The sequence below is a fragment of the Struthio camelus genome, chromosome 5 (assembly GCF_040807025.1).
Source record: "Struthio camelus isolate bStrCam1 chromosome 5, bStrCam1.hap1, whole genome shotgun sequence".
NCBI classification, from domain to species: domain Eukaryota; kingdom Metazoa; phylum Chordata; class Aves; order Struthioniformes; family Struthionidae; genus Struthio; species Struthio camelus.
In genome coordinates, this window is record NC_090946.1 from 81,262,262 (window position 1) to 81,274,676 (window position 12,415).

General features: G+C 42.3%; 1 protein-coding gene across 1 annotated transcript in view; it reads left to right on the forward strand.

The window, feature by feature from the left end:
• The window catches only part of POLE2 (DNA polymerase epsilon 2, accessory subunit), a 21,245-nt gene continuing 8,830 nt past the window's right edge, over positions 1 to 12,415 (forward strand). Inside the window, exons 1-9 of the mRNA XM_068947615.1 lie at positions 1 to 139; positions 1,409 to 1,509; positions 3,859 to 3,934; positions 5,363 to 5,440; positions 6,910 to 7,003; positions 9,024 to 9,098; positions 10,302 to 10,385; positions 10,968 to 11,024; positions 11,435 to 11,483. Coding sequence (XP_068803716.1) covers positions 72 to 139; positions 1,409 to 1,509; positions 3,859 to 3,934; positions 5,363 to 5,440; positions 6,910 to 7,003; positions 9,024 to 9,098; positions 10,302 to 10,385; positions 10,968 to 11,024; positions 11,435 to 11,483 — 682 coding nt within the window. The 5' untranslated portion in view covers positions 1 to 71. The remainder of the gene's footprint in view (positions 140 to 1,408; positions 1,510 to 3,858; positions 3,935 to 5,362; positions 5,441 to 6,909; positions 7,004 to 9,023; positions 9,099 to 10,301; positions 10,386 to 10,967; positions 11,025 to 11,434; positions 11,484 to 12,415) is intronic.

The following is a 12,415-nucleotide window of genomic DNA, read 5'->3' on the forward strand; positions in this document are numbered from 1 at the left end:
CGCCCTCCCCGGGGCCGGGCCGGGACGGCGGCGAGGGGCGGTGCGGTGCCGCTTGGCGCCAACCGCCCGCCATGGAGCCGCCGCGGCTGCGGCGCCGCCTGGGCGCCGCGTTCCGGCTGCGCGGGCTGCTGCTGCGCGCGTGAGTAGCGGGCGGCGGGAGCGGGCGGCGGGAGGGGGGGCGCGGCGGCGGCCCCCTCCCCCCCCCGGCGCGCTGCCTCCTGAGGCGATTTCCCGCCCAGACGCTGCCGGGACGCGTCTTCCTCGCGGCGGGGTTTACGAGGGAGCCCGGGGCCCTGCTGCTCCTGTTTGTGCCCTCTCAGGATCGTGCTTTTAATAATCGGTTCCGTGTTTGTTTCTGGCGCGGAGGGGATGCGATTACTTTGGACCGCAGCGTCCTAGTCGTTTCCTTAGCCAGGAGTCCAAGTTAGGGCTCCCGGAGACGGTGTGAGGGTCGGCTCTTAGCCGAAACGCCGTTGTTGGTTGGCTCATGGGTGATGGGGATGATAAAATTGTCATCTTTAACCGCTAGTCTGCGGTCAAAGGGCAAGGGGAAGAAATGAATTCGTAATTCACGTTTTACGTATTATCCTAATTCTTGTTTTTATTTGGGTTTGTTTGCCGAGAGAAGGATAGGCTGGGGGGGGGGGGGCTCAAATTCCAGTCTTCTAGACCTGAAGGATTGTTGTAGAAAAGAGGGAGGTACTTCACAGGGATGCACAATGCCAGGACAAGAGGCAACAGGCACGAGTTTTTAAAAAAAAAAAAAACACCAACAACTATTCACTGTGAGAACAATCAAACATTGGAATCAGTTGACTGGGGAAGTGGTGGGATCTCCATCAGTGGAAATACTCAAGACTTGGCTTGACAGGGCCCTGGCTAATGTAGTCTAAGGCCCTGCTTTCAACAGAAGGTTGGGCCAGATGATCCCAGAGGTCCCTTCCAGTGAGGAATTTCCTATGAGCCGCTGAAAAAACAGTTCTCAGTGAGAGCAGCTAAGTGCTGGGACAGGATGCAGAGGGGCTGTGAGATCTCCATCCTTAGAGACACTCAAGAGTTGGGCTGAACAAGGCCCTGAGTGAGGTGACCTACCTCGTGGGTCCTGCTCGGAGCAGAATGCTGGACCAGGTGACCGCAGAAATTCCTTCTAACATGACTCTTTCTACCTCATCTGTGAAGATGAGGTTCTCTCTGCCTGCATCTTGAACGCTGTGTTTTCTATTCCTGATGAATTTTTGTTTTCATTTGAACTTAAACCAGTGCAGTATTATGCAGTGTTAATTGTTTCTCCTTCTTTAATCACGAGGCATTTAGTGATGATGTGCACATCTGCCAAGATTAGCATAGTTTGTATAAACTTTAGTGAGTTTTAATTGCTTTTTGAGCTAACGTCCTTCATTCAAATTAGGGATGCTGTTAACTATCTTACTGAAGCTCTTCAGTCCGTCAATGAAGTAGAGCTTGAAGATGTAATTGAAAACATCATTGATGCTGTTGAAAAACAGCCTCGTAAGTAGACAATTTTTTTTCTAAGCTTGCTAATTTTCTCTTGGCCTTACAATGTTATTTAGACAAAGACAGAGTTGCTGGCAGCTTATGCACTGAGGTGTCGTTCTAATCTACGAGGCTGATCATGATAAATGCATTTGTGGACTTTTTGTTTTGCTAAATACTGAAGTTTGTCGTGTTAGCAAAAGGTAGTGTAATTTTGCCATTTAAAAAGTTGGCAGCTTCGTGCCTCCTGACTTCTCCGTGAGCAGCGAAATTCTTAAATACCAGCTCAGAACAGCACCTAGCTGAGTTTGTATGGATATCTTTGCATCTGAAACGATCATTTTAAGTATGAAAATAAACCAAAGAGATCATGAGAAATTAATTTATGTGATATCCAGTAGTCCAGGTCCAGAGAGGGATAAGGTTGTTGACAGCTATAATCTTGGGAGTTTAGCTGTGACTGTAAGAAGGAAACTTGAATAGTTTACCTATCTCGGTTCAGAGATCAGTGCACTTGTAGCCAAGTGGAGTGGCAGATGCCAGTGCACCAGTGTAATAGTCTGGTATATTAACTTAAACCAGCTATGGGTGGAATTTAACCAGCGCTTGGATTGTCTCTGAAGCAGCAAGGCAGATGTCGGTGCTCTGTTTTACCTACCTGATCTTATGCTGATAACAGTTGGGGCGCTGTAGCACGGGAGAAGCTGTACCTGCTTGGTGTGTGAAACAAGGTCAGAGTCCATAGATGAGTAAGTTCAGAAGTCCAGCCCAGAAAACTCCTGGAAAATCCATAAGGACATGAGAAGCTCAAAGCGTTGAGCTTTTGCTGCTGAAGTTCCTATGGCCCCCACCAATTCTGAGCATGCCTGGAACTTCATCATCTCGGCAGGAATATTGTCTTTGGGGACTGCCTCCTGCTAAGCTGGGGCACTATGCCCTGCTTAACTGAGGCACACAGATAAAGTGTCCCTGCTACTGAGTGCCTTGCAGGGCATGGCGTGATAGAGGTGTTCAGAACATGCCTGACAGCACAAAGCAGGAGTTGTAGCGCTTTTAGTTAGAGCGCTTGACCGAAGGAGGTGGTGCTGATACCTGCCATAGATGTGTGTTTACAGATCAGAGCTCAAGAGAACTAGGAAACCTGGGCTCAATGTGATTTTCCGGCTGAGGAGATTCAAATCCGTAAAAATGTGATCTAAATACTAGGCCTCAGATGAGTTGGGGAAAATTATCTAAACCGAATCAGATCAAGGGTGGACACGTGTGTGCCATGTATGTAGTTTGTAGTATGTATTAGAGCACGCAGTACAGAGGTTAGGATGGCTTTATGTTCTTACGCTAGCCTTGGGAAAACAGCTGATTGCTGATCGAACAGAGAGTAAAGGCAGCGTAGAGAGCTGGTCCTGATCCAGCATAAAGCCTGGCGGTACAAATTAACTCCTCAACATTTTTGAACAAATTTGAACAAGTACAAGAAGTTCTAGGACCAACGTAGTACCCGCAGTTATTGTATTCTCTAACAGTAGCCTTTGTCCAGGGTGAGATTTTGTGCTATACATTCCAACCTTGTACAGCTAACTGCAGGGAGTTCTTTGAGAAGAGGGTGGACGTACAGTTCAGACATGTTGGTCCCTGCTGTGATTCCTTCTAGCTCACTTAGTGCCCCTTTTGTTCTGCTATTCAGCACTCTCCTAAATTCTTGTTTTAAGTCCCATGCCCTGGACAGGGAACTCTGGGGCTGATTTCTGCATACTGATATCTGCTCCAGGAGCCCAGCAGTCAGGCTTGGCAATAGTGACTGTCACTAAGCCCAAGTCCTTTTGTGAATCTGTGCATTGGTCTTCCCTTCAAGTTCAGCAGACCATTAGTATTTAGAAAATGTTTTTGAATTTCGATGATCAGTTTAACATCCATGAAGACAGCAATGTACCTATCTCCAAGATTGTGTTAAACTGTTTGAATACTTATTTGTGACAGCAATCTGTGCAATAATGTTCTGGAACAAAATTAACCTCCAGCATGTGAAAGCTCACATCTAACACTTTTGTAGTATATTTGGCAGCTTTACCTAAACTATAATTATCTCACTCTCCATGTTTAGTGAATTGCTGGTGGGCACAATATGTGTGTGGGTTATTTTTTTGAGAGATATATTCTTCTGGTAAGGAGATTAAGTAATCTATTTGTAAAAAATTGATAGAGAAAACAGTACGTGTCGTTAGCTTATAGAAAATATGCTTATTTGTGTAATATATTCCTCTTAGGTGACTGAACCATTTTTGTAAAATACTTGCGACCTACATACTTCCTTACTTACCACTTTCCGTAGGCTCCACTTTTAATCCTTTGCGATGTTCTTTTCAGTGTCATCTAATATGATTGAACAGGCCGCAGTGGAAGCAGCCGTCCAAGAATGTAGCCAAGCATCAGATGAAACTGTGTACGGTGACATTATTTTTTTGTATGATGTTTATGGGAGTTGGTATGCATTCCCTTATTTCTTCTTGGGAAATAAATGTCAGGCATTTTCTGCAGTGCTACACATGCAGTAATTGCTTTGTGCTTTGTCTTCTTGATTCTGCCTTTTGAAGGTTAGTAATGTTCCTTTATAGAAAATTTGTTCTCATGGATAGGCCTGTAGGGGATTCTAAATATAATGCTGACATTCTGGAATTAAAATGGTATGGTTATGTGTTGCATATGATACAAGTTGAATATTAACCAGTAAAATGAACCAATAGCCACGTTTTAGAGAGAACTTGTGACTTCTGCGCCTTCTCTATTTCCTTTCCTCCAGATGAAACTCTTATAACGTTATTCTTCTGTCTTTCGTAAGATACCTCTTTTCTGAAAGCACTTGGAAGACTTTTCCTCCAGGGTGCTTGTTTCTGCTTTTTGCATAGCAGGGCTGTTTTTTTGAAAACCATGCTTGATTTTCACTCTTTGATAACGAAGCAGAGAGCAATTATTTGAGCTTCTGAGAGCTTTTTTTGTGATTATGATGAATGTGTTTTTTAATGTTTACTTTGTGTATTGATATTGTAATGCAAATTGTGTAAATAAATGGTTTGTTAAGCCTTTCAATTAGATACTGTGATCCCACCGTTCCTCAGTGTGAAGCATATTTGTTTTTGACTTTTCTCGAAGTTGTTGGAATCTTTACAGTGCAGGCAGCTTGAGTGTAACTTTCCTTGTATCACTTCATATACATAATGTATTTTAAGCTTCAAAAGTGAAGAGAAAGCTGTGTGCACAGATTCTCAGTGCAGAGAAATAGGATAGGATCACAGGGCCAGCCTTAAAATTCTCTTGAACTTTTTTCCAGAAAGCTTAGACACAGAGTTTTCTGAGAAATGCACCCTGAAGCCTAAGACATCATTGTCTGTTAGGCAATGATGGATGTCCCGTGCTTGTAAGCCTTAGTGAAGGTTGATGTGATAATTTTTATCCACTCTGATGAATTTGATCCAATTAAGAGTAAGAGAGAAACAAATGGCATCAGAGGATAGAGCTGATCCAGTAAACAGAAGGGGATGTGACAGCTCCATGTATAGTCTGCGGAGTAGTGCACATCCATTGTTTAAATGTATTCGGATTAACCATGCCAAGACTGTTCTACTGTCAAAAAAGATATTGGAGGATGGTAATGGAAGAGGAGGTATCCCTCTCTCATTTTTAAATAAGTTTCTAAAGAGTTTAATTGAGTTAAAAGTTGCTACAATAGCCAGTAGGTGAAGTGAAGAGGGAGAAAGGGTGATAGCCCACAGTGGTAGTGAATAAAATCAGTACTGTTTGGTTCAGGTGTTTTGCTTTCTTAGTGTTTGTTTTTTCTATTTCAAATAATGCTGTAAACGTGTTCTGATTTCAGAGAAAATGTTTTCAACATTATTGGGGCCTTTGATATTCCACGTTATATTTATAACTCAGAAAGAAAGAAGTTTTTACCGTAAGTCTTGCGTATTTTTTCAGCTACTTCTTGTTTATTTTTTTAAGTCTCTATTTCTATAGGTTTAAAAGTCCGTTTTCTAATCTTTCTCTCTTGGGTCTCCTCTTTTGAGCCTTATGTGAGAAAGTGAGATAATTTGTTTCACGTTCTCTGAAGTACCAGGCAGGCTCTGTGATAAACGATGGCTCACAAATAAATGCACTATTAAGTTTTCCCTAGTCCAATTAAGTTTTCCCTAGCATGCAGCCCAAACATGCCATCTGCATCTCTTGTGGTAGTGTATTCGGTGGTGCCTGTGATGTTACTGGCTCTGAAACTTAGGCGTTTATCAGATAAAAAATGTTCAGACCATTTTAATGTTATTTAATAAGTAAAAAAGACAGTATCACAGAATCACAGAATCGTCTAGGTTGGAAGGGACCTCTGGAGATCATCTAGTCCAACCTCCCTGCTCAAGCAGGGGCCTCGAGAGCATATTGCACAGGATCACATCCAGACGGGTTTCGAATATCTCCAGGGAAGGAGGCTCCACTACCTCTCTGGGCAACCTGTTCCAATGCTCTGTCACCCTCACAGTGAAGAATTTTTTTCTCAGGTTTAGAGAGAAGGCTAAGTAAGAGAAGGCACAGTAAGGCTAAGGATGTACACCACTAAGTTTTGTGGGTTTTTTTTTTCTATTTGACTGTTTAATTTTTTAAATAGATTTGGTCTGTCAGTTGCCTGCATTTATTTCTCAAACTGTAGCTTACAATTCTCAGAAGTCCTGGGGCTTTCTGAGGAGAGTTACAGAATGTTTAAAAGAGAAGAGTTAGCAGCTACAGACGATTCCACAGTTGGAGAAAGAGAGAAGTAGCTGACAGTATTGGCTGTAAATATTTTGCTAGCTAAAGAATTTACCTTTAACAGCAAGCAGCCCAGACAAAGATGCTGAACCCAAAAGAGGCTGTGCTTTCAAAGAGCTTAGCTGAGGAATGGATTGTGGTTCATTTTGAAGGGTTGCACCTACCTTCTTGTAATGTGCAACTTGTTTTCTAGCGTTGGTTCATGATTCTGCTGGCATAGCAAAAGCATTCTGTGTTTTTGCAGTAGAAATTTAATTACAATGTCACTCTCTAGCTTTCCAGGCTGTCAGAAGCAGGGAACTCCATGAAGGCAATGCGCTAACCAAGAGGAAGAAAATTTTTTTTGCCATAGCTACTTAAAAGACATAACCACTTAAGAAACTGATTTATGTTCAGTCCCATTCCTGTGGAAAGATAGGTTGTGAGGACTGTGAGTTAGAGAGAAATGAAATGGATGTCGCCTTCAGAACGCATAAACACAGCATTGCTAGCAGAAATCTTATTGAATAAATAAATTATGTAGTAGTACTGCAGCTTTTGGAACTTCCTACAACTTTTTGATTAACAAATCGTTATTGGGTATGTAGCATACCTTTTTTTAATCGTGTTTTTTTAAACTTCTTGCAGTCTGTCAATGACCAACGTTCCTGTACCAAATTTATTTGGAACTGCCAGAGATAAAGCAGAGTTATTTCGTGAACGCTACTCCATCTTACAACAGGTCAGAAAAAGTTTTGCTGTGTTTCCCAAAAGACGAGAAAAAAATGCTGTCCTTGTATGTTCTTAGACAGGTATACACCAGTGTTTTGTGCTGAGGTGCTTGAGTGAGCTACAGTTAAAATGAAATCTGAGTTAGAGCAAGCTCTGTACTAAGTTTTATCAGCTCTCTCTGTTGACACTATGCAACATTACGGATTCTTCTGTTTCTGAATTTTAGCATCATGTTATAAAAGGGGATTATGTATTTTTATGTGTGTCTTGCTTTTGTGTCTCCTGAAGGTTGTTTCTGTGCTACGTTAACCAGCATGTCATCGTGTGTAGCGCCTGTTGAGATGATATAAACCTGAAGGCCTGGGAAGCGCTCATTCAGGCTCTCCTTGAAGCATTCAAATTTGCTTCTAGTTTATTTAATTTATTCTTTTTCCAGTTTTCAAAACGCTCAGAAAGAGCCAGCCACCTGTTGTCATCTCTTGGTGCCGCATGTATATTGCTCTGTTGCGAGCAGCTTCAGAATGCAGTGCCCTGACATGCCTTGCTCTGCACCACCGTGACAGTAGCTGCAGGTGTTTACAGTACCTGCAGGTAGTGGCTCCGGACCGGTCTGTGCACACACACAGCCAGGACGAGTCGGTCCTTCAGCACTCCCTGTCTGATCATCCCTCACAACAGTACTTCAGCCCTCTTGTTTGCTTTTTTCCACTCACCACCCAAAATGGGATCCCACTGTTACCCACCTGCTTAATCCCTGCTGCACTCTGCCCTGCCTCTGTAGTATGGTGCAGCGTGAGCAGGGACGGGATGCGGAGCAGATGGCTGATCAGCCAACTTGTTAAATGTTTGTCAGGTGTCTGCGCTAGCTGCTAGTATCAGTGGGCTGATGCACAGCACAGGTCATGCTCCGTGCTGCAGGTGCTGTGCAGAGCTAACTGTGTGTGCACGGCCCCTGATCTGAGTTTTGGTGAAACACCTGCATGCAGGCAGGCAGTGACTGCAGCTTTCTTCCATGCCTGGGAGGCTGCCAGTTGCTTGCGTGAGCTGCTTGTCCTTAGGCCCACATGGAAGTTGCCTGCCCACAGTCAGATACTGGGGAGCAGCAGCAACTCCCTGTCTATCTGCAGTTGGGATTTAGTGCCACCAGTAGTATGTATAGGGCAATTTGGGAACGTCTGCCCTGGAAGACCAGCGAACCATTGACTAAAGAACCTTTAGTCAGTACAAACAGTGATCTGAATTAGTGAAACCTGCTGATTTTGGCATGCTCCCGTTGTTTTCTGGGAACAGCACGTGAGGGTGTCAATAGGGAATACCAGTATCCTGAGGCCTCCTCTTTTCCTAGACTATATTGTGCTATTGCACCTCATAATCTGACAGTTTTACAAAGGATCTTTGTTACAGAGGTTTTGTGTTTGGTTACCGTATTTTATTCTTTTCAGAAAAGTGGAGGTTCAGGTCACTCTGTGGCTGAGGGCTGCCAATGTCATTAATTACTGCTCGTGTTAGGTGGACCGAGAGCGATGTGTTCATTCCAAGAGGAGGCTTTCAAACTGCATAAAAAAACATTGAAAGAAGTGAAAACTTCTGTAACACGTTTTCTTCGTACTCTCTGTAGTTTATGTGTTAAAGTGTTGTCTACCCTTGTTATTTTCAAAAAGTGCTTATTTTGGTAGACTCTGCCCTGAAGAGATTACCAGCTCTTTTCCACATACCTAGCAGTTAACATAGTATACCTTCCCTTGCTCTCTTATTCCTTCCTTCCAAGTAGTCAGAAATAACTTTTGGAACAGTTACAGATGCACTGTTATCTTTTGGGCTTAGTTTGATCGTGCAGCATTATTGATAATCTATTTCTTAGAAACAAATCCTAATCAAAAGAAGTGATCATGCTCAACAAATCAGAAGTTGCTGGATAAAATAGAGCAAGAGAACTTGAAAAACTATTTTGTATAGTGGTTTTAATGAACTGTCTTTTTGACAGCACTCATTTTTTTTTAAACTGATTACTTCAATTTTGCTTTCTGCAGAGGACTCATAGACATGAGTTGTTTACTCCTTCAGCAGTCGTCGTTCATCCTGATGACAGTAGGAGCAAATTCCAGGTAAAAAAAAAAAAAATTAGTTTTTTTCCTCGAAGGGAATTGTACCAGGAGTTATACTTTCATGCAGTAATAGCTCTTCAGTGACAACTTATTTTTACATCTAGTATGGGTAATCAATGAAAATGAGTTATTTTCTATCATTTTTAGTTGGTGTGTCAAAAATGCAGTTATTTGGCTCAGATCAGCATGATGACCAAGGCACTCAAAAGCAGCTATGAAGTCCACAAGAAGTGTGGCTTCCTGAGGCAGAAGTGCAATAGCTGATCACCTTACCACGCTTTGCTTCCCTTCATTTGGGGATATTTTTTTCTGCTTCTTTCTTTCATAAGCACTAAATTCACAAACACAGAACTGAATAAGGTCATAACTTTAGTCTGCTCTGTTCCCATTGCAGCTTTTTAAAATGGTCTCTCCATACTGTATAATTTATTATGTTAAAAAAGACTCTGAATGTTTGTCACTGGCTACCAAATGACAGCTTTTGCTTTGCTCAACTTGCCTGTTCACAGCCCACTGTCATGTAGCAACAAACAACTGATCTTAGTTGAACTGAGCTTGCATCTCCATCCAGACTTTATAGGCATCTTTCTCTCTTGACTGCTTCCTGTCCTCCCTATCAGCATTGGCGTATGCATTGTTCAGGCTGGTATTGTAAGAGGATTGTCTCTCTCAACTGCAGCGTCATAGACCAAAATAAGTTTGTCCAGGAATGGCAGAGAGCATGTTGTGTTGTATCACCTGCCATTACCCTGGAGTGTTCTTTGTCATCCCTCTGAGCTTCTTCAGTAAAAATAATTAGTGTTAACTGTGTGAGCACAGGCTGGCCCTGTGGTTCAGACTGGGTCCTGCTGAGGAGCCTGTGTTATTACAACTGACATTCTTATGCAAGAGCAGAATTTACCACTTTTTTTTTCAGTTTTAATCCACTTGTAAGTAAAAAAAAAAAAAAACCACAATAAATACGTACTTGCTGAACAGTTCTTTATGCTAGCAGCCATTACTGGAAATCTTTTCCAGAACTCTGCTGCATTTGACATTCAGAAATGGATCCCTGGTTTTCTAGTAAGTCTGAATAACTGCCATAGCTCATTTGTGTATTTATATGAAAATATGCCCATTGCAGCGCTCTGTCTTGCTTGCTTAAGCATAGATATATGGCGAGTTTGATTGAGTTCTTACTTCATTCTTTGCCTTTGATTCCAGCTTAAAACAGTAGAAACTCTACTGGGCAATACAGCTAAAGTGGGGGAAGTGATTGTCCTTGGGATGATAACTCAGCTCAAAGAGGTAGGTTGCTTTTTATTGTGGGATATCTGGGTCACCGTACATTCTGCATGATAATATATTAGAAAATGAGGTGGTTTAAATTTCTCATCGCTTTATCCTGTTCATATAAGTCGATGGCAAAACCCCTATCAGTGCCAATGGTGCAAGATCCATTCCCTAAAAAGAGACTTTTTCACGAGCTGTCAGTGCTAGTGTGTAAGGGAAGATGCCTCACTCTGAAGAGTGCAGAATTTTGCAATGCTTTATGTCAGTAGCCAGAACCAGTTACTTCTTCTAGCCATACCTCAGTTTTGAACCCTGGAGCCCCCAAACCAGTTTTTGGACTTGCCCTTGCATTTGACCATGATTATGGAGGAGAGATGTGCCAGCAATCAAAACTGCAACCTAGCTAAGGGAAGCTGCTAAAATACAGTTGTTAACAAACTGCATCGTATTTTGTCCTGCCACTATAGTCTGAGCTTATCGTAGTGAACACTTGGAAAAACCGTATCTAGATGCTGATCGATAGATACTTCTGGTTAAAGCGTTTATGTGTTTGGATATATTTTACTTTAATACTTAAATTTTCTCCCTGTTTTTTAGGGGAAATTTTTCCTAGAAGATCCTACAGGAGTTGTCCAGCTAGACCTTAGTAAAGCAATATCCTTTATTTGTGATGTAAAACTTGAAGAAATGTCCTCTAGACCTGGAGAATTTCAGATTGAATGAATGAATAATTACATATTTACCTTTTTTAAATAGAAAGTTGCAGCCTCATCTTTTTTCTTTTTTTTCTTTTGCAAATTCCTGGGTCACTGCAGCTCAGTGCCCTTTCACAGAGACTGCTAGGACATGTTAGTATTCTTCCTAGTGGAAGCAGAGCGTGTACCTGTTTCTGTGCTGTTTATGAGCTTACTGCTCAGCTACGAGGTGATCACCTGACTCTTAAGACAGCCTGTGAACTTTCAGTAGTGTCCAAATGTATTACGCCACCAGTTGGAAAACAAACTTCGGAGAACTAGTTTCAGAGTCCTGATCTAAGAATAATATGTTTCTTAACTGTTCTGTACCAGTTTCACAGCGGTTTATATACTGAATCATGCTTTGTTTTGGCAGAAGGTAAAGCAGAATATTTTTCCTAATGCATAATAAATTATTCTATGCTTGGAGTGTTGCTGCAAGTACATGTCTGCTAGATTTGGCCAAAGAGACAAGTCTCACATGGGTGAGGCTTGTCCATGAACTGGGTTTCTGACTGAGATTTTTGGCCCTAAACTTGGGTCTTTCCTGCTCTATTGTTATCTTGTGGGCTCTGGAGGCAGAGACAGAGGCACAGACCATTCTGTGGTTTCCAGTGCTGTCAATGGGATCTGAGCATCTGTAGCAGCTTTGAGGATTGGCCTCAGTTAGCCTGGCTACAGCATGCCTGGAGAAGATATGGCTAGATTAGGAGGACAGAGTAGAAAAACTGAACGGTACAATGTAGCAGTCTGAAAATGCTGCTTTCTGTTGGCAAAACTTCTGTCCTTCAGAGTCTTTGTTGAGACTTCCCATTAAGATGGTGGTAGGAGCTTCCAGCTCTGGAGCCTTGGGTGTGTTTTAGCTAAATGATAAACAGTGGTATTTGTAGGATTCTATTATGTGCAATATACGTAATCCTAATATATTTTCTAATAATGCATTTTATGTTTAAAATCTGTGAAATAAACTAAATAGAAGTTAAGAGCAAGAATGGTAGTAGGGACAAGTCTCACTCTATTACTTTTAACAGAACCAACAGTTCTTAAGAAGGGGTGCGATTTGATGTAAACTTTGTTCAGGGCAAGGCCTGCGAAAATGGTTCCTGTTCCCTTACGTTCTCCTTCAGCTGGGTTGAGATGGTTGTTTGTGTGGCTGTACAGTAAAACCACTCTCAGAAACGACTGGGGTGAAAAATTGCTAGGTTTCCTGCTCAGGTTGTTTTTTCAGCCGGAGAGTTCCCTGGTCTGGTTCACCACTAGACAGCCCAGCTGCTGGTGCTATCACAAGAGAGGAATTGATGCAGGCTGGGA